The sequence below is a fragment of the Nesoenas mayeri genome (assembly GCF_963082525.1).
Source record: "Nesoenas mayeri genome assembly, chromosome: 24".
Taxonomy (NCBI): Eukaryota; Metazoa; Chordata; class Aves; order Columbiformes; family Columbidae; genus Nesoenas; species Nesoenas mayeri.
The window spans coordinates 5021722-5040363 of NC_137546.1; the positions used below are offsets into that span (position 1 = coordinate 5021722).

General features: G+C 44.2%; 1 protein-coding gene across 1 annotated transcript; it reads right to left on the bottom strand.

The window, feature by feature from the left end:
- Positions 1–2927: 2927 nt before the first annotated feature.
- On the bottom strand, positions 2928–18260 carry MICOS10 (mitochondrial contact site and cristae organizing system subunit 10). Its single transcript, XM_080358804.1, has 4 exons — positions 18159–18260; positions 6857–6904; positions 5478–5587; positions 2928–3169 (listed from the first exon to the last, which is right to left on the bottom strand). The coding sequence occupies exons 1-4, from the start codon at positions 18223–18225 to the stop codon at positions 3161–3163; spliced, it is 234 nt and encodes a 77-aa protein (XP_080214930.1). The 5' UTR covers positions 18226–18260; the 3' UTR covers positions 2928–3160.
- Positions 18261–18642: the final 382 nt, after the last annotated feature.

Consider the following 18642-nt stretch of genomic DNA (forward strand, 5'->3'; position numbering starts at 1 on the left):
TCGTTAAAATGGGAATTAAGAACCTTTCTACCTTTGTTCATCCCATGGTTAGTTTGTCGTTTCTCCAGGACAGAGACTGGTTTTTATTTGTGCGTACAGCACCACGTACAGCAAGGTCCTGATCTTGGCCAAGGCTCCTCGGTGTGATTGAAATACAAAGAAATGACGGGATCTTGATCAAATATGAAGAACTTGGATAAACAATGGAAAAGCAGCTTGATATTTTTTTTGTCCTGCACTCTCTGCTTTTCCCTGCCCTGTTTATTCATCTCAAAGCATCAGCAGACATCTAATCAAGCTGTTAAGAGGCAGATTTGTGGCCAATCGAGCACTTAGGGAGTCGTTAAACATTCAAAACCAGTTCTATTCAGCAAACAGCTCTTTTGTTTTACCTGCCTAGATAGTGGTATGGTTTCTTTACTCACTGTATACTCACCATTTTCCTATTAAAATTGCATCAGGGTGATGCAGCAACTTCTCCATTAAAAGCTCTCGCGTAGTTTTGCGTAGGGACACCTGACTTTTTCAGGCCTATCTTGTTTGCACTTTTTGGTACCGATCCAAATCACGCTACGCTTAGACGAAGCAATGATTTCAGCAGGCTTCAGAAAGAAGGAAAAATGTGATAGTTTCCAGATGAGTGTATTATACTAAATTTAACATGCCTTTTGGTACTTAGAATTTCCACTTTTCCCTCTTCCATTTATGTAATTAGAAATCAAGCAGCAGGAAACCGTTCCTATTCCAGCCCCAGCTGGGAACAGTACGGTCTCATTCCCATAGAGGGAAACGGGAGACTTGTCCTCACCAGGAGATATTTTGCACAGCCTACACGGACAGGTTCAAAAGTAGGTTTTGAATAATACAGCTTTAATTAAAGCAAACCAAATATGAATACAGGCCCATTATGTGCTGGTTATATACGCATATATATCTCAACACAAGCAACAAGCAAGGCAGCAGTGACAAACAAAAAACTTAAGAAGAGCAGTGACAAAACTTAATTTCCACTTTTTAGAATAAAATGGTACATTTTTTCCACACTCGCCCCAGTATATTTCATTGTAATGAGCAAGAACATTTGTTCTGATTATTCTCTCGCTAGCAACAAATGACATGTTGTGAATGGGTGTCTACCTGGGTACCCTCTGAGTCCCAGGGCCAGAAGAACCACTTGATCCCAGGCCACAGTAGATCATATTCAGTAAGAATTAACTTTAGAAGGTCATATGCAACATAAAGCAGGGCATACCAGAGCAGGACAACTCATTACCGCGAACACTTAATAAAAATTGAACCCCCCATCATGGCCCAAATGACACAGCGGTAGCTAAAGCTTTTTCTGTATGTTGACCATTGTTACACTCAGAGTTGTTTCTGCTTTTGGTTGTTTCTTACCCAGATTGATGCTTCTCTCTCCAGCTGAACCCACTGGCTTACCAGACTGCTTAGCATCGCAACACACACACACACAGAGAACTCAATAAAAACACTTTCCAAACCACAGCGGAGCTACGGCTCCAAAGTACATAGTTCAAATTAAAAATTGGGGCCAGATAAAATGATTCAAAATTGGGAAGAAAGAAAGAGATCCTGTTTCCATTATGCTGTTTTGACCTGACAGATGAATGCAGTCCGGCAAGGGAGGAGGTGGAAAAACAAGGACATGCTCAAGCAATGGTCCTGGATGGTATCGTGCTTTGACAGTCTTTAATGCTGTTCTGGCACTAAAGCTATTTTATTTCACAAGTCCATTGCTCTAGGCGAGCTCTTCAGCTTCTCTTGGCTCTGGGCACAGCTCAACATGTTTCTTCGGTGTGCGAGATCCACACGCGTGCCCAGGGAGGTGTGGGGGTGCAGGAGTGCTGTAGTACCCAGACCAGACCTCAGTCCTGCCGCTCGGTAAGATAAGGGGTTCCTCAAGCTCTCTGAACTCAGGAGACTGGCCCTCGGTCCATCCCCTTCCTTTTTTTGGCATAGTTTAAAAAGCAAATATTGCGCAACTTGTTTCCATTGTGTTTTCCTTTCTGGAGAGGAATGTTTTTGTTACTCTTCCATCTGCCAGCACTCACCATGCAGCAGAACAGGCTCTCAATAAAGGAAAGCTCCGTATCAATCTATACCATCCCCTTTCTCTCTTGGGACACATGCATTTACATCTCGTGCTACGTGGCCAACATGCAGCAAGCATTGGACAAAGAAAAGTGGACCTTGAGAGCCATCTCAATAGCTAGAGAATTGTGCTGAGTGAAGAAGCAGTGATGACTGCTCAAGTCAGGAGGAGAGCAGCAGACAACATGCCAACGAGTAATTACAAGGACTGGGGTAAATGTAAATAGAGAGTACTCAGACCAGTGACCTGCTCAAGTAATAAAAAGCTTTAAATATTTAGTGACCTGTTCCCATACACTGAAACCTCTATGTTCATCCACAGAAGAGGGGTGAAAAAACAATCAACTCAAAAGGCAAGCTCAGAGCCAGATGGCATGCGCATCTGTTTAATTCGACCCCTGTACCGAGGAGGTTTCAAACTTGGGGCACTTTGTGAGTCAAAGCTCCAAGAGCTGGCGAGCTGCAGTCATACCCTCGGGGTCTGCCCTTTTGGATTCTGCCTCTTTGGAGAGGACAAAATTCCAATTTTAAAGGGCAACTGTACAAACAGGACATAGGAGTATTTATATTCCTCTCCAAACACCGGCACAAGCAGCAGGGGTCTGGTGGGTGATTTATGAGGTGGGAAAGCTTCTTTGAACTGTATGTTAGATGGAGGTCGCCTTTCAAGAGGGGAGAGGAACATACGGCGGCTGTCTTTACTGAAGAGCTCTCGCAGTGGCATTTACCCAGGTGGTCACAGCTGCTGGGTACTCAAAATGAAGTCCTTTCCTTCCATTCTCTCTCTCACATACAAAGTCAACACACCAGAGAAGGCCATTTTGCTTTTATTTATTTCCCAGAAGAGCTCCTCCTTGCACTTTCCAGACACGATACAAAACAAGCAACAGAACTTTTGTTTCATGTACAGAAACAGTTTGTTGGAGTATAAAGAGTTACTGGTGATCGTTACTGAACAATGTTGGTTTATTCCAGGGGCACTTCAGTATTCCTGAGGAATAATCATTGATTTCTCCTTCCTTCCCACTGGGATAGTCTTAGTCATTAGTCACTGTTCCTGTAAAGTAAGAAGGCTTGTATTATTAAAAAGCCATTTGGGTTCCTTACGTGGAAGGTGCTGCACGATGTAAAGCAAGTCACCGGGCTCTGTAGCATTTCCAGAAGGTAGGGGAACATTTTCGTCCTTCGCTAGACTGAGAAGCTGAGTATGGAGAAGTTAAGCAGCTATTTTCATACTCGAAGCGTGCCACGTTTTCATGCACATAAGCCTCCACTCTGATAAAATGAGTGCTTCAAAACCACCCCCCCCAACATTCTTGTTCAAGTTAACTATTCCCAGATTGAATGGAAATCAGAAATCAAAGCCACAAAGGACAGGAGGAAAGGCTTCAGTTGCCAACCTTCTTGTAGTGCTGCACATCAATATAATCCACATTGCAAGCAAAGGGCAAGGGTTGTGGGTTTTTTGGGTGATAAATAATACAGGCTAAATAACCTGAAAAATGTGATAGTTTCCATTTTGCAGGGAAACTGTAGGCCATGTAGTTCTCAGCTGTACCTTGAAGTAACTGCTAGAAGTTGATTTAAAATTCAGCTGAAGTCACAGTGACATCCACTTGATCAAATTACTTAAAAGGCCCTGAGAATCTTATAACCACAAATTAGGACCTTTCTGCATTTTAAGTAGTCTCTTGATCTAGATGAACAGCTCTTGCATTGGTGTTAATATTTCATGATCAACTTACTAACCCAAAGGACGGGCAGTGTGACGATCCGAGTTACAGCTGAAGCAGCTGCAAAGCTGCTTTGTAATCTCCTGATTATTTGGTATCATGAGGGTCCTCTGTCCTCACTCATTCTCACTTAGGATTCAGAATTACGAACTTGATCCTGAAGAATCAAGAATCCAGGCTGGATAAAGCCCCAAGTAACCTGGTCTGACCCCATATCCAACCCCAGTTGGAGGTCAGAAGAGATGACCTCCTTGAAGTCCCTTCCAACTTGAATTATCCTGTGATCCTATGAACTTGACAGGTTTGGAAAACTAGAAGTGATTTTGTTTCAAGTTTATGCATGTTGCATTTTTCTCTCTCAATAAAGCTCATTTTCTTGCAGAATCTCACATTTTGACAAGTTGGCATTTGAACAGAAACTGGTTTGTAAAGGAAGTCCTACAGAGTTTAGTTACAACAGTATTTTCTAGGAAAAAAACAGATGAGTGATAATGTAACAATATTTTCCATGCTCCTAACCAACAGAAATGAAATAATTTTGTTGTAATAACCCCGGAGCCATTATCCATGACACGACATTTTGGAGAGAATTAATGACATTAACCATTAGATGGCTTCATCTGCGTCTTCCCCCTCTGTGTGTTCAGTCTCTTTGTGCCAGAGAAAGCGCACTGGAAACTATTTGTGTAGTCTTGTGCCACGCAGGCAGCTGTGCCTCTTCTGTGAAGTGTCCTTTCAATTACCTCATGCTTCGAAGGACCACCCTTGCTCCAGAGCACAGATTAGTCCTTAATCCAAACAAAATCCCTTACTAGGCTGAGTCGAAAGTCAGTTTTCTGCTGCCTGACGTCCCTAGTAACAAGCATCCTTAAATGAATGAGTTTTTCTCAGAACGTGTGAACAGGGCATTTACCATTCACATGAAGCCACTGACGTGTCATTCCAGTTTCTTTTTGGACACAAACTGGAGGAATACCCTCAGGATGGTGTGGAAATGTTAACAAATCTCTCTACAAGACTCATACACAGACTTCTGGTTCCGGGCTGTAGCTGGTAATGTTGTATCAGCTGCATCTAAGTCACAGTTTTTCTACGTTGCTATCCAGAATATTTTATTCTGAAGAAGTTGTTCAAGAATCTTGTCATTGCCTCCCTTTCTTAACAGGCAGCTGAAGGAAATATTTGTAAACAGGTATGTCTAGTAGGCTGGCAGAAGGCTGGCAAAAGCTCATCTGCTGGTAAATCTAAGAGGACTGGACTCCACTTCCAGCTCTAAATGCATCAGGAAAAAGCCTAAAAACACCTTCACGCTTCTTTCATTAGACAGACGAGCAACACGCGGGTAATTTTTGCATTCCGTGTGCTTCACAAGCAAAACTCCAGGCAGAACATTTCACCTCAGTACTTTCTGAAGTGCTATAATAACTATGTCTAATAAGTGTACTGCTAAACACACCACATATTAAAAATTTCTCAAGAGTAGGGGGAGAATCCTCAGCAACACAAGTCTCTTCTTACTAGTACTCTTTTGGGCAAGGCAGAGGAATATCCATGTAAATGGTGTCTAGATGTACTGCTTAATGGTAATTTATAAACACTTAGCAATTAATAGTAACTAGTTCCGATACTTACTTTTACAAATTTACCATGGAGAAGATACGGAGACTGGAAGTCATGTTGGCAATTGGAATAAGCCATTCCTAACCCCATGCCGGACCCAAAAGTGATAGGCCATGTCTTTCCTGTGCGGAAGGCAAGCAGAGAAGAAAAGTTACAGTCAAAAAAGAGCTGTTCTTGTCCCACGGCACTGTTAAATAAGCACCAAGAAAGAATGGAAGATGCATATTAGGCATTTTCAAGTCCTAAGAGTCCTAAAATCAGCCCCACACCTAACCACTTCAGAAGAATAACAATAATAAAACATCATATTTAGAATTTAATGGAGAGCAATCTCTGAAGTCAAGATACTACTGAAAATTATTCTGTTGCCAAAGCATAACTAAAAAAAGAATTTAAATCAGTTTTGGCAAGACTGGCATAAAGTGAAAGGGGAAAGGGAGCTGGGGGTCCTGGGGACAGCAGGGTGACCATGAGCCAGCACTGGGCCCTTGTGGCCAGGAAGCCAATGGGACCTGGGGTGGGTTAGAAGGGGGTGGTCAGTAGGTCAGAGAGGTTCTCCTGCCCCTCTGCTCTGCCCTGGGGAGACCACACCTGGAATCTTGTGTCCAGCTGTGGCCCCTCAGTTCCAGCAGGACAGGGAACTGCTGGAGAGAGTCCAGCGCAGGGCAACAAAGATGCTGAAGGGATTTGAGCATCTCCCGTGTGAGGAAAGGCTGAGGGAGCTGGGGCTCTGGAGCTGGACAAGAGGAGACTGAGGGGTGACCTCACTCATGTTTACAGGTATATAAAGGGCGAGTGTCAGGAGGATGGAGCCAGGCTCTTCTCGGTGACAACCAGTTACAGGACAAGGGGTAATGGATCCAAACTGGAACACAAAAGGTTCCACTTAAATATGAGAAGAAACTTGTTGGCGGTGAGGGTGGCAGAGCCTGGCCCAGGCTGCCCAGGGGGGTTGTGGAGTCTCCTTCTGTGCAGACATTCCAACCTGCCTGGACACCTTCCTGTGTAACCTCATCTGGGTGTTCCTGCTCCATAGGGGGATTGCACTGGATGAGCTTTCGAGGGCCCTTCCAATCCCTGACATCCTGTGATTCTGTGATGTCTAGACACACGGCCCCAGTAATTTGGCTCAGGGTTTCCTGCAATTCCAGAATTTGAGCTGAGCACAGTAGGACCTGAGAAAGATGCCACGTGTAACAACCTTGTTACACAACAGTTAAAAGTTTACGCAACTTCAATTCAACTGAAAACAAATATGACCAATAAAGAAAGATTTTGTCTAACACGCTGATTAAATTTGCCATGCCTCAAAGATTTCTTGGTTTTGAACCGCACCTACAATAGACAGAAATTAGGAAACCAGGCAGACAAAATTACTGCAGTACACTTACTTTTGAAGAAGATGACTGAGAAAACAATTCCTAATCCAAATCCAGCACCTGTAAGAAGAAATGCAGCAAGTCAGGACTAAGATAATGCAGAGTAATGGAAGATGATTTAGTTCTTTACAGCAATTCTTTGTTCCAACTCAGGAATATCAGACCACATATTATTACAGAACACCAAACAAAAATGTTCTTAAATAGCAATTTTGAAAGAAAATAATTCTTGTTTTCTTAAGTAACTGTAAGAAACTAATTCAGATTAGAATCCCATCACATACACTGTCACAAAGATTTGCGAAACAAACCAGAGTCTTGTCCCAGGGAAAGTTACTGAATTTCTGTCACCATCTACAACGTGGAATTAAGATTTATTTGGCTCATTGTCAGCAAATGAGAAACATTTAAATGAAAACTTATTGTGTCCTTGAGCTTTAGATTTTGCTGATGAATATCTTACTGTATTTCGTTTATCTCGCTACTTTAACTACTTCAACGTGTGTCCTGAGGGCAGCAAAACTTTGATGCTTTGTGTTATCCTATACCTTGCAAAAAAAAGCTCCAGGCTGCTTATCTTTCACATCCACAACATTCATTATGGAGCATATTTAAGCACATTAGGAACGAATGACTTTTCACATCCTTATACTATATATAGAAATAACTGCAGCAGTTGAGAAATTAATTAAAAGACATACTTTCTTTTAAAATAGTCCTAAAAGCATGTGATCCTTATTTAAGCTCCTGTTGAACACATTACCAAGTGGGTTGAGTCTAGAACAATGCCAAAGAATCCTATACCCTCTTGGCTTCTAGCAGTAGGTTTCCTTTTTTTTCTTAAGTTTCCTTCTGCTCTTTAAAACTTTTTCCTTGCTAAAAGTGCACTAATGGTAGCACAGATTCTTGAAATGATACTTACTGCACTACCTAGGAAATTAATTAAGCACCCCATGGTTTTTAATTGTTTAAAACCCCTTGAATACTAGAAGAAGTATGGCTAAACAGACGAGCTGAGCAAATTTCATGTTTACTCCCATTAGGACTTCACTATCTGTATTTACTGCAAGCCGGGAATCAGATTTGCTATTGCAAACTCTTCGTTTTCCTGCATGTCTTCGTTAGCTCCGACCGTGACAGAGATAACTGCTTTACCAGGTCATCACAAAACATGCAACTCAGGGAAGAGCTCTGGTCGCCCGCCAAGCGGTCCTGACATCACTCCCCCAGACGTTTTCGAAGCCGAGCGTTTCGCAGAAGGTCGGGGTTTCACTCTAATCATTTGCACAGCGAAGGGAAAGTCTCAGTTCCTCGGATGTCTGGTCAGAGCTTCAGGCTTTTTCTGCATTTCAGATAGTGATACACTACTTGGAGCATCTCTAAGTACTCATTGGAAGAGACAACAGGCAGTTCATCTGTCCTAATTCCTCTGCCCTTCCTCCCCAGGCAGAGCCTTCCCTCGGTACCTTTGCTATAATACAGCTGGTGCTGGCTCTCGCAGAATGTTTATGCTATTAAGGATAATTACTATCTGCAAGAATTTCTCCAGCGGACAACTGTTTGGCCCTCTGACCGACTCCCTCTGCCAGTCTTTCCCTACGATACGTAGTCACGCTGCCCGTTTGTTTCGAGCTGTAGGTCTGCAAAGGACTTTCTGGAGACAACTCCTTTCTGTTCAGACAGCACGAGGCGTTGTTTGAACTGTCCGGTTCAGAAACCTTCTCATGCAGCGGGTGACACTGGTCCTGTGCGAGAAGAGATCCCCTCTGCCAATCCAAACAGTTTAGCTAATCAATGAGAAATTACTTGCAGGATGACAAATTCTGCATCATCTCGATGCAGAGCCCATGCAGTTTGTAACCTCACCACATTTTCCACGACACCAAACCCACGTTCTTCTTACCAGCATGGTGGTAACCTGCTTACTTTCTCGTCTTCAAAGTCTGCACTAAGGAAGCAGCTTTTGTTAATACAGTTTATTCTCATTTACTTCCTGAAATGGTCATCATCTTGTATTCTCTTCACCTCCTTCACATGCTCTCTCACATTACAGCCCCATGTGTAAGGGCTCCACGCAGATGCCATTGATGCTGCTTCCTCTTGGCCACGGGAGAAGCTACAGGATACACTTCAAGGTGAAGAAATTATTATTTCTGCCAACTGCAATTCAACCTCAGCCTAAACCAAAACTTAGGCCTTCCCCCACGCTAACACTCAACACTACTGCTAAGCAGATGTGGGCCAGCACGGCTGACTTGCTAAGACACAATAGTCCCGTCTAAGAAAAGCTTTTATGTGAATTAGCGATAAGCCTGGTTCTGGAGAAGGGATTCTTCTTTTTCATGAAAATGCAGAATGTCAGTTTTAGAGGCTGCAGGAGGAAGGGGAGTACAGTGGCTGATTAGTTTAAAAAGATGATGGTAAGATACCTAGGGCCTTGCTTTAAGTAATGAAAATGCTACAGAGAAGGAAGAGATCTGACAGCTAATGGGTTTTTGTTTTCTGTCCAAGAATGCAACTTTAGAAACAAAGCCAAAAAGGTACCTTAGCTTCCCTCACCCCAAGTTGGGTTCCTTCCTTTTCTTACTGAGGAAGAGACTACAGTCTATGCCAAAAACTGTGGCTGATCACAGCACCCAATTAATTAGAAATGCTCAAATCTGTCCTCTCACATATCAGTGTATATACACAATTTGCTCTTTTCTACTTTTTTAATGTTTAAGCATTGGTTTTTAACTTAAACCCAGAAGCTTTAGCTATGTTTAATTTCTTAGCCCATCTGTTTAAGAACCTATTTCTGTGGGTAGTTTGTCACTCATCTTCATTCCACTAGAAAGTATTTGTGGTTATGTGGTCATTTCCTGCGTCTCCAGGACCAACGGGGAGCAAAACCATCTTGTCTTGGAAGCAAATAACACGTTTCACTTTAATTCTATATAAAGTTACACCAGAGATAAACAATGGCAGAGCTGTTGATGAGTTTTACAGGTTTACCTTCTCACATGCTCAATTTCCTTTCAAAGAGGCAGCACGTTGCTTCAAAGAACCTCCCACCTGAGCAGGGGACACTGAGGCTGCAGCTGTTTCTACTAAAGATCAGCACCTCTAGGCCAGGCTTTAACTTCATAACAACAAAACATGAAAGGTTTATCTTACAATAAAAACAAACGAACATGGAAAAGCTAAGGGCTTGATCCACGCCGGGCACATTTCCCCTCCCTTTCTTGCATGACAGACTCTTTGGAGGAAAAGGCCACAGGAAAGACTACAAGGCATTTTTCACCTCCTCTGACAGTTTAAAATGTTTAACTAGAAAAACAGTCGCTTCCACCCTACATCTATCACTTCAGCTTAAACTCATTTACAGTCAGTGTCACCAGGGGACAAGGCCATTCTGTGGACATCTTAGTCCCGTTCCCCGCTACACGGCCCAGCCATACGGCCCAGCGAAGCCATACAGAACAGGATTAGGCAGAAAGCCCATGCTCCCAAACTTTTTCATTCCATTTCTTTCTTTTTTGGCTCATATACCTTCCAAGAAAAATGTCACGGTACCTCAAATCAATCTAACGCGCAGAAGAGCACGCGCCGTATACCCAACAGGACATCATAAAAGTGTCTCGGAGAGAAACACAAATCTTCAGGATGGGCTCTTGCTCTATAAGAACATCTGGAAAAAACCTTTTCTATAAATTTAATCAACAGTCCCTCCAACAGCGATACTACAAGATTTTTTCCTAGGCTACCCAAGTAGCTACAGGCTGAAGCAGCTATTAAGACGGCCACACCTAGATACACTTTTCTTCAATAGCTAGGAACTTAAAATAGAAGCATTCAAATATGCTTGTTGACATCTGGCAAATGTGTTGCTGTTACTATAGCAGCTGGAAGTTTTTAAATTACTTAACAGCTTTCTTTTTGTCATCAGATTTTTTTCCTTTGCCATTCCTTACACACAAATACAAAACACGCAGCTTCAGCCTCCTCTCCTTCCGATTCGGTTAATTTGGAATTAAAGGAACTAAATGATGGAAATAAAATGAAGGAGGAGCTTGTGGAAGATGGTTTCTTGTTCTAAGAAAACAGTGACCACTCTGTACAGACAAGACACTCTAGAGCTCAGGGATTTGTCCCAACAGGGTAGATTTCTGCCCAGCTGAAAAAGCAACTTCCACTAGGATCAAGAAAATACATGGAGCTCAGTTAGCTTCTCTCTGGGGACAGGGACAGCAACAGCTTCAAGGTCCAACAGCAGATGTGATGCACTGGAAATGTGAAAGGGGCACCAGCTCGCTCCAGCACTAACATTTGTTTTAGGTGAGGAAATACCCAAGAAAGTCAAGATCTTCAAAACAAACACAAATGGTAAGCAACTCTCAAACTATATTCTCCTTCTCGTTGTAGGGTGTTCCTTCCTGCCTCCTCCAATCCCTCTTTGGCAAGATACATAGATAATTGTTTTGCAAAAACGGGGAGGAGGGCCTTCTTCATACATCGGGGCCTTTACAGGGCAGCACTGAGCACCAGTTAAAAAACTGAGACCATGAAATCACTTATTTACAGAGAGAATTAATTTTAAGCAGACTCTTAGCAAGGTCCTTCATGGCAGGAATCAGATTTTCTTCCAACACCGACTTTGAAGCTTTCATTCTCATCTCCCCCGTCGTGTGGCCTGTTTACATAGCAGGCAGGAAAATGAGCAAGGACACCAGAAGAAAACACAGTGAAACTATACACCAAGTACTCGAGGAAGAAGCAGGAAAGAAGTGTGTTTTGTTTTCTTCCAGCATTTGACTGTAGTAACACAGAATACTTGGAATGACGGAATATAAATATCCAAATACCATTATAATACAAAAATCCTGACATGCTTTCAGGGGCCGCTTTCACCCTGAAGCACTCCTGGGGTTCAACCTTGAATAAACATTAGCACTTTTGCAGATGGACACATGGCACCAGGAAATATCACTGGTAGCCCTTGATCTCCTGAGCAATACCAGCAATAGTCTTGGAGTGGACCAGAGGCTTTTCATCCTCACACTGGTGAACAAGCTGGCGAGGAGAGGGCACGTGCATTTCTCCCTCTTGGAAAAGGGGGCAAAGAGTGGAAGCTGCTCTTAGACAATACACCAAAGGATCTCATCAATATTGCATCAAGCTTTCAGGCAAAAGCAGGGTTGCACTTGCTTTAAAAGTGCATATATAAGAAATGAGCAAGATACTCCTCATGTGGAAAATACACCTCTGCCAGAAAACTCTACCTTGTCTTACTGCAATAAAATATTCCACTAATGAAAACAACAGCATTGCTAAAAAGAAAGGTTTTGTTGGAGTAAACACATCCAGATCTAGCACTTTTTCAAGCCTAACTATAAGGGTTGGCAATTCTGCTTCTTCACACCCATCCAAAGTAGGCTGACCATTACTGACACATACTGGCCCAGGTAAGAAATAGAGGAGATTTAGAGCAAGAAATATTATGGTGGCATCTCACTAGCAGAAATGCTAAGGAAAGAAGCCTGATCCTCAGCTCTCTCCTTATCAATTTATTATCACCAAGGATGTGCCAGCAGCCCTGAAAGGATTTTCTCAGAGCACTGAATCGGATATAATCCAGAACAAAAAGCTGTTCCCACCTTCTGCTGTAACATCTCAAGGACCAAACGAATGGTTTAGGATATCACTTGGCTTAGAGTTCCCTTCCTGGGGAGTGTCATTGTGTGTCACCTCCCGAGGAAGGCACAGCTGGCATCTCACCAATGCAGAGGACAAGGTAGTCGGTGAACTTTGGATTCATTTCCAGCAGAGATCTTCTGCAGCCTGGGGGTTTAAACGGTTGCGCTATCAGATGGAGGGCTCGGCTCTTCTTTCAGGTTTTTGCACACCATAAGTATTGCCCAGGGCAGGCTGGGACAAGAGTTGAGCAGGGCTTCCCCCAGCGGCACTCACAGCTTCGGTTACTGACCTGAACAGGCACATCGGCGTCCAGTGCTGGGCTCCCCAGTTCAAGACAGATGAGGAACTACTGCAGAGAGTCCAGCACAGAGCTACAAAGATGATTAAGGGACTGAAGCATCTTTCTTACAAGGACACGCTGAGAGAGCTAGTCTGTTTAGTCTAGAGAAGATTGAGAAGGGATCTTATCAATGCCTATAAATATCTTAAGGGCAGGTGTCAAGAGGATGGACCAGACTCTGTTCAGTGGTGCCCAATGCCAGGGTGAGGGGCAACAGGCACAGACTGAAACACAGGAGGTTCCATCTGAATATGAGGAGAAACTTCTTTGCTGTGAGGTGCCAGAGCCTGGCCCAGGCTGCCCGGGGCGGGTGTGAAGTCTCCTTCTCTGGAGACATTCAAACCTGCCTGGGATCCTGTGTGATGTGCTCTGGGGACCCTGCGTTAGCAGGGCTTGGGCTGGGGGGCCTCCACAGGTCCCTTCAACTCCAAGCATCCTGTGATTCTGTGATCCAGGCAGGGCAGAGCTCCCTGACTCAGTCTGATGACCAGCCAAGAAGAACAGCAGGACACAACTCAACTATGGGAACACGCCCCTGGACCCCTAAAGATTTTCCTGTCTTTTTCTTCCAAAAGATGGTAAGAGCCCCTTAATTTGTCAACAGCCATTGTATTCAGAACTCTGCTAACAAGATACCTAAATATTGCTGTTAGATTTTTGACTGAAAGCCTGTTCTCAGAAGAGCATTTGTCCACCTCTTCCAAATAAAACCATTTTTCATTGGCTGTATTGCCTTCCTGCACAGCCTAAGCCAGAAGCAGTTAATATTTACACTCCTTGGTTTGCTACAAGATACAACCAGTCGAGTTGGATCTTCTCCTGTATGACATAGGAAAATAACTTGGGGTTACAAACAAAGCTCATTTAATAATGAAGTTGTGTGCTTCCATAATATTCATATTCTCCAGTATTAAAAACTAAATCCCAAACAAAGAAGAAATCTTTTGACTCGGTAGCTAAGATTGGATGGCCACACTACAATTGCCAAGCAAAAAAAGGCACACTTCAAAACAGGAATTTCAGGACTTTTGTATATTTAGAGAAAGTCTAATCCAGTTTTCAGAAAGTATAATCAAGTTTTATCATTATATAGACCGACTTTATCCTACTCATAACCATGTGAAGGTTTATTTAAAAATACTGACGTTGCAAGCCATACAATGATTCTTTCTGAAATACTCAATCTGTGGAATGACACAAACAATCCCATTTCACCCTTGCTATTAACAGAAACAGCTATTCAAGCAGGCTAGATGATGCAAGCCAGAAGAAATCATGTAACAGTTGCAAGAGAATTGAAAGTGCTCTTTTATCTTACAAAATTCCTATTAAATGGAAATTAGAAGCATTTTATTTTCAGATGTCAAAACAGAGGATTAGAGGAAAAGGAACATTACTACACTGGGTTATTTACAAGCTTCCAGACTGAATTTTGGTCAATCAGAGACATATATCAAAACATTTATCTCCTGCAACAACAAAAAGAATGAACTTCAGCACAGCAACTTAACACCCAAGCCAAGAAGCAAACAGCTTTCCTAAGATTACCTTTCAATAGCAGATAAATCACAGTGTTCAACTCATTTAAAACCACAACAGTTTCAAAACAAGCCAGGGCACACAGGCACACAACTCTCCCTTCCCTTACACACACTCTTTATTGCCTCCTTGTTCCCTAGAAACGGCATATAATAATAATAATTTGTCCAAAATTATAGCCTCGTGGAGAAAAAACAACTCTGCCAGTGCTTCATGAGTAACTGTCTTTCCAGATAAACAGGCATGAACTATCCAGCAGTTAAACAAACAAACAAACCCTTTAAGCAGGGTTTGAAGGCAGTAGGATGGAAGAAGACCATGATAGTATTTACTTCCCCGTCTCTTCTCTGCAGAGCTCCACCGATTAAAAGGAAGAAACGGTTGTGAAGGCTGGATAGGACACACTATTTTCTCAAGTTTTACAAGCTGGGAAGAAAAAGGGAACCACTGTAGTTTGATTCTCCCTCTGCACATGGGAAAAAGCACAAATTTTGTGATGGGTAAGAAAAATCCTTATCGGGAAGAAAGAAGGAACAGAAAGTGAAATTATTTAAATGACTCCGGGGGTGGAAAGTGTTGAAAATGGTGTGAAGCTGGAGCCAGCGTGATCTGGATCACCCAGAGAAACCGCCTGGGCAGCCAAGAAAGCACAACCCAGCCCACTGCACACAAACCACTGAGGGAAGGGCAACCAAAATACCTAGAGCCATCCTCATCATGAGCAAAACAAACCAAAGTCCACCCGAATAAAAGGGAGGTAAGCACATAAACTCCATTGAACAATGTTTTGATGCTTCGTGCAGGCATAGAGAAGTTTAGAGTACTTAACTCTTTGGAATTAAATACTGTCTTAACAACACCTGACAACATGTTCTATTTTGAACTAACAGGACAAAGTTTTAATACTGAATTACAAGATACACACAGGTAGTGACCAAGAGGTGAACAATACAATACAGTGTTTCAAAATATGTAACATAAGATAAATATGTATTTTGGACACTTTAGTGGAAGGAGATCAAGTTTCTTCCACGAGCTTGATCTCCAACTAAACCAGGACAGCATAACTACAAACAACACAGCCACTGCAAATATATTGGCTGAACCAACCATAGTGGAAAGCCTGACAGACTAATACAAGACAGGACAGGCTGCAAAGCCCCCAGCTATTATTTCAAAACATCCTATTGCTCATAAAGTCATCGCGATAGCTGCAATATCCCCTTCTCACTCCGTTTCCCATGTCCCTCCAGCTCCCAAATTAATCCACGGGAGTTCCTTGTCTCTACAGTTCTCACAGACACTAGAAAACTGTCACGCACGCAAGGTTTCAGAAATTGAGTGTTCTCCTTTATTTGCAGAGTTTGGAATGGGAAAACACAGGGCTAATCCCATTGTTTGTTCTTCCCCAGCCACTGCCTGGAAAGATCTCTCTTGCAATAGTGCTCAGGAAGGATGCAAAGGAAAATACAGGAAGGAAACTGTGGCAACAAAAAGGAAAAGTCCAATGAAGAAGCTGAGGACATAGTAACCTTCTATATCCCACATAACAAGCAACAAAATTCTCAAGTAAAAAAGTACAACAACCACCCTTGATAGTTTATTGGAAACTCCACCAAACTCTGCAGTAATATTACAAAAACAGCCATCAAAACCATGTGGGATTTTCAAGTCCCTGCAGAGAAAACAATCATTTCCACTGAGACAGCCTAAGAAACTTTGTGTTATCAGTGCTCAGTTAACAGCTATGCCACTGATTCACTTTGTATTTAAAGGCCATCATCATCATCTTCAGTCACAAACTACTGGTGTATGAAGCAACTTCTGGGTTGTCCCGACTTCCAAAGTTCATACCAAGTCATTTGTTGTTAATACCACAGAGGAGGTCACCAGCACTGACACTTCGGTTACTGGATCAATCGCAAAAGCACACAAAACAGAAAAATGCCAGCACACATGAAGGGCAACATGTCTGAGGCCATCACACTGGGTTTAGTGCTAAGGACAAAATTAAAGAGCTGCAGCCCATGTGCCCTTTTTGGGCCAGGTAATGAAAAACATGAATTTTACCAAGACATCTACTCAACACCATCATGAAGCTAACACAGGGAATCCTTGGTCTAGAGCACTAGTACAGAAAGTCCGAGCACATTTTCTTTCTCCTGTTGCCACTTTAGGATGGAAGAAAACACCCCATTAAAACGAAAGGCCTGCCAGAGAGACATACTGCATCAAAATCAACCTCGTATCCACTTCTTTCAGCCTCCTAGTGAGCCTTCCCGTGTTCAAGACTCCTATATGTACACGTACAGCTGCAGCATGGAACAAGCCCTTGTTTATAATTTGGCATACTTAATATTTTATGATAAAGCAACCAATGCTATGGAAACATAAACATATCTGGATATGTTTGTCAGACAAACCTGAATAGAATTTCATAAGGCAAAACATTGCTCTGGAGCACTTGACACTTTTCAAAGGCCTGTTATAAACAATTGAAGTTTCAGTTTACTTTAAATTATTAAACATCTTTTCTAATGGAAAAGTATTAGGCAACTAAACCCCTCAGTTCCTCATCAGCTTTCAAGCATCAGGCCACTACAGCAACAAGAAATAAACATTCACATTTCTCAGATATTATTTATGGTTCTAAAAAGAGACTTCTACACCAACATGGAGCACGTACCTTTCATATCAGATACCTCCCTTCTTGCTCTATACATAGCATGCAAAGACTTGCGTTTGTACATACGTTTTGTAAAGCCACAAGGTCTGTCTAGTCGATTTGCCAGCCTGTCACACGAACAGCACATACACAGTTACCAACGCTCATAAAACAGGTCTACATGAAATGTTATGAACGGTTTGCTGCAGATCTGAAGCACTGCAGGCATGGCCACAGTTCTAACTTTAAGGACAAATAAACATGGAAGAAAATCAACAGAACTGTTCCCCTACTTGAAGAAAAGGCACAACCATCTGCAGGGCTGGGACACCGGCCGGAAAGCTTCTCAATGTCAAACTGCGCACACTTGCCGTAAGTAACACATGCCAAAGCTATCAGCGTGTCACGCTGTGTATTGCTTTTAATAAACACAGCCCACCTTGCACACTGAGTGATGTGAACAGCTCTGCAGAAACAGATTTCGAAAACCAAGCCGTCGTCATAGCGAAACTAAAGGCGGGCAAGGTCGTGGCACTGCGGGACCCGGCGATGCCAACCCGGGCCCCATTCATTCGGGCCAGGAGGCGCCCAGCCGGCCATGGAGCTGGGCGCAGGCAGAGATAACACACAGAAACCTCGCATCTTCATCAGAGAGAGTAACCAGAGCTCAAAACCGACCCTCCGCTACCGGATCGCGGGTAAGACAGGGCCGGGCCAGGGAAAAGAGCCCCGGGGCGGCTGTGGGAGCGGTCCCGGCGGGGCCAATGCCCGCGGCCAAGGTCACCTTGCCCGGCCCGGGACCGCCCGGCTCCCTCCGCCGCTCCGCTCCCCGACCCCCGGGACCAGCGCTGCCCTGCGCTGAGGGCGGAGCCGCAGGCCGCCCCGCCCGGGCCCACAGCGCGGCGAGGCCGCCGTCGACCTACGCCAGGCCCGGAGCGGCGGGGGGCAACGGCCCTCACCGGGCCCTTCCTCACCAGGCCCAGCCACGCCACGGAACCGGGCGGATGGCGGCCCTCCCGAGCCCGGAGCGCCTGGCCGGCTGCTCCCGCTCCTCCCCGGGTCCTCCCCCTCCGCCCTGCCCTCCCCGCCCTTACCCAGCTTGACGGCGGAGTCCGCCAGACACCGGTCCCACTTCCTGCCCAGCTCTCCCTCCGACGCCATCTTGGCCGTCCCCTCGCCTCCTCCCCCCGCGCAACTCTCGCGAGATCTGCCGGCGCGGGCAAGCGGCGGAGCGTTAGATCTCGCGAGATTCCCCCCCCTCCCCGTCCCGCCGCCGTTGTCAAGGTTACCAGCGGGAGGGCGCCATGGCCGCCGCGCTCGACCTTGGGCCAGGCCTAGAAGTCCGACTTTCCTCATAAGACCAGGCCCAAACGCCCGCTTTTCCCCGTTAAACCCGGCCCATCACAACCGCAGCACTTCCTGAGCCTCATCAGTTCAGCCAGGGCTCCTGCTATGTCTTTGTGAGGCCTCGCATCCCTCATCCTAAGGCAGGATACCCATCCTCTCAGAGGCAACTGGCTTAGGCCCAGCACGTCAACCTGCTCCCCTCAGGGCTCTCACCTCAGCCTTGGTAAGAGC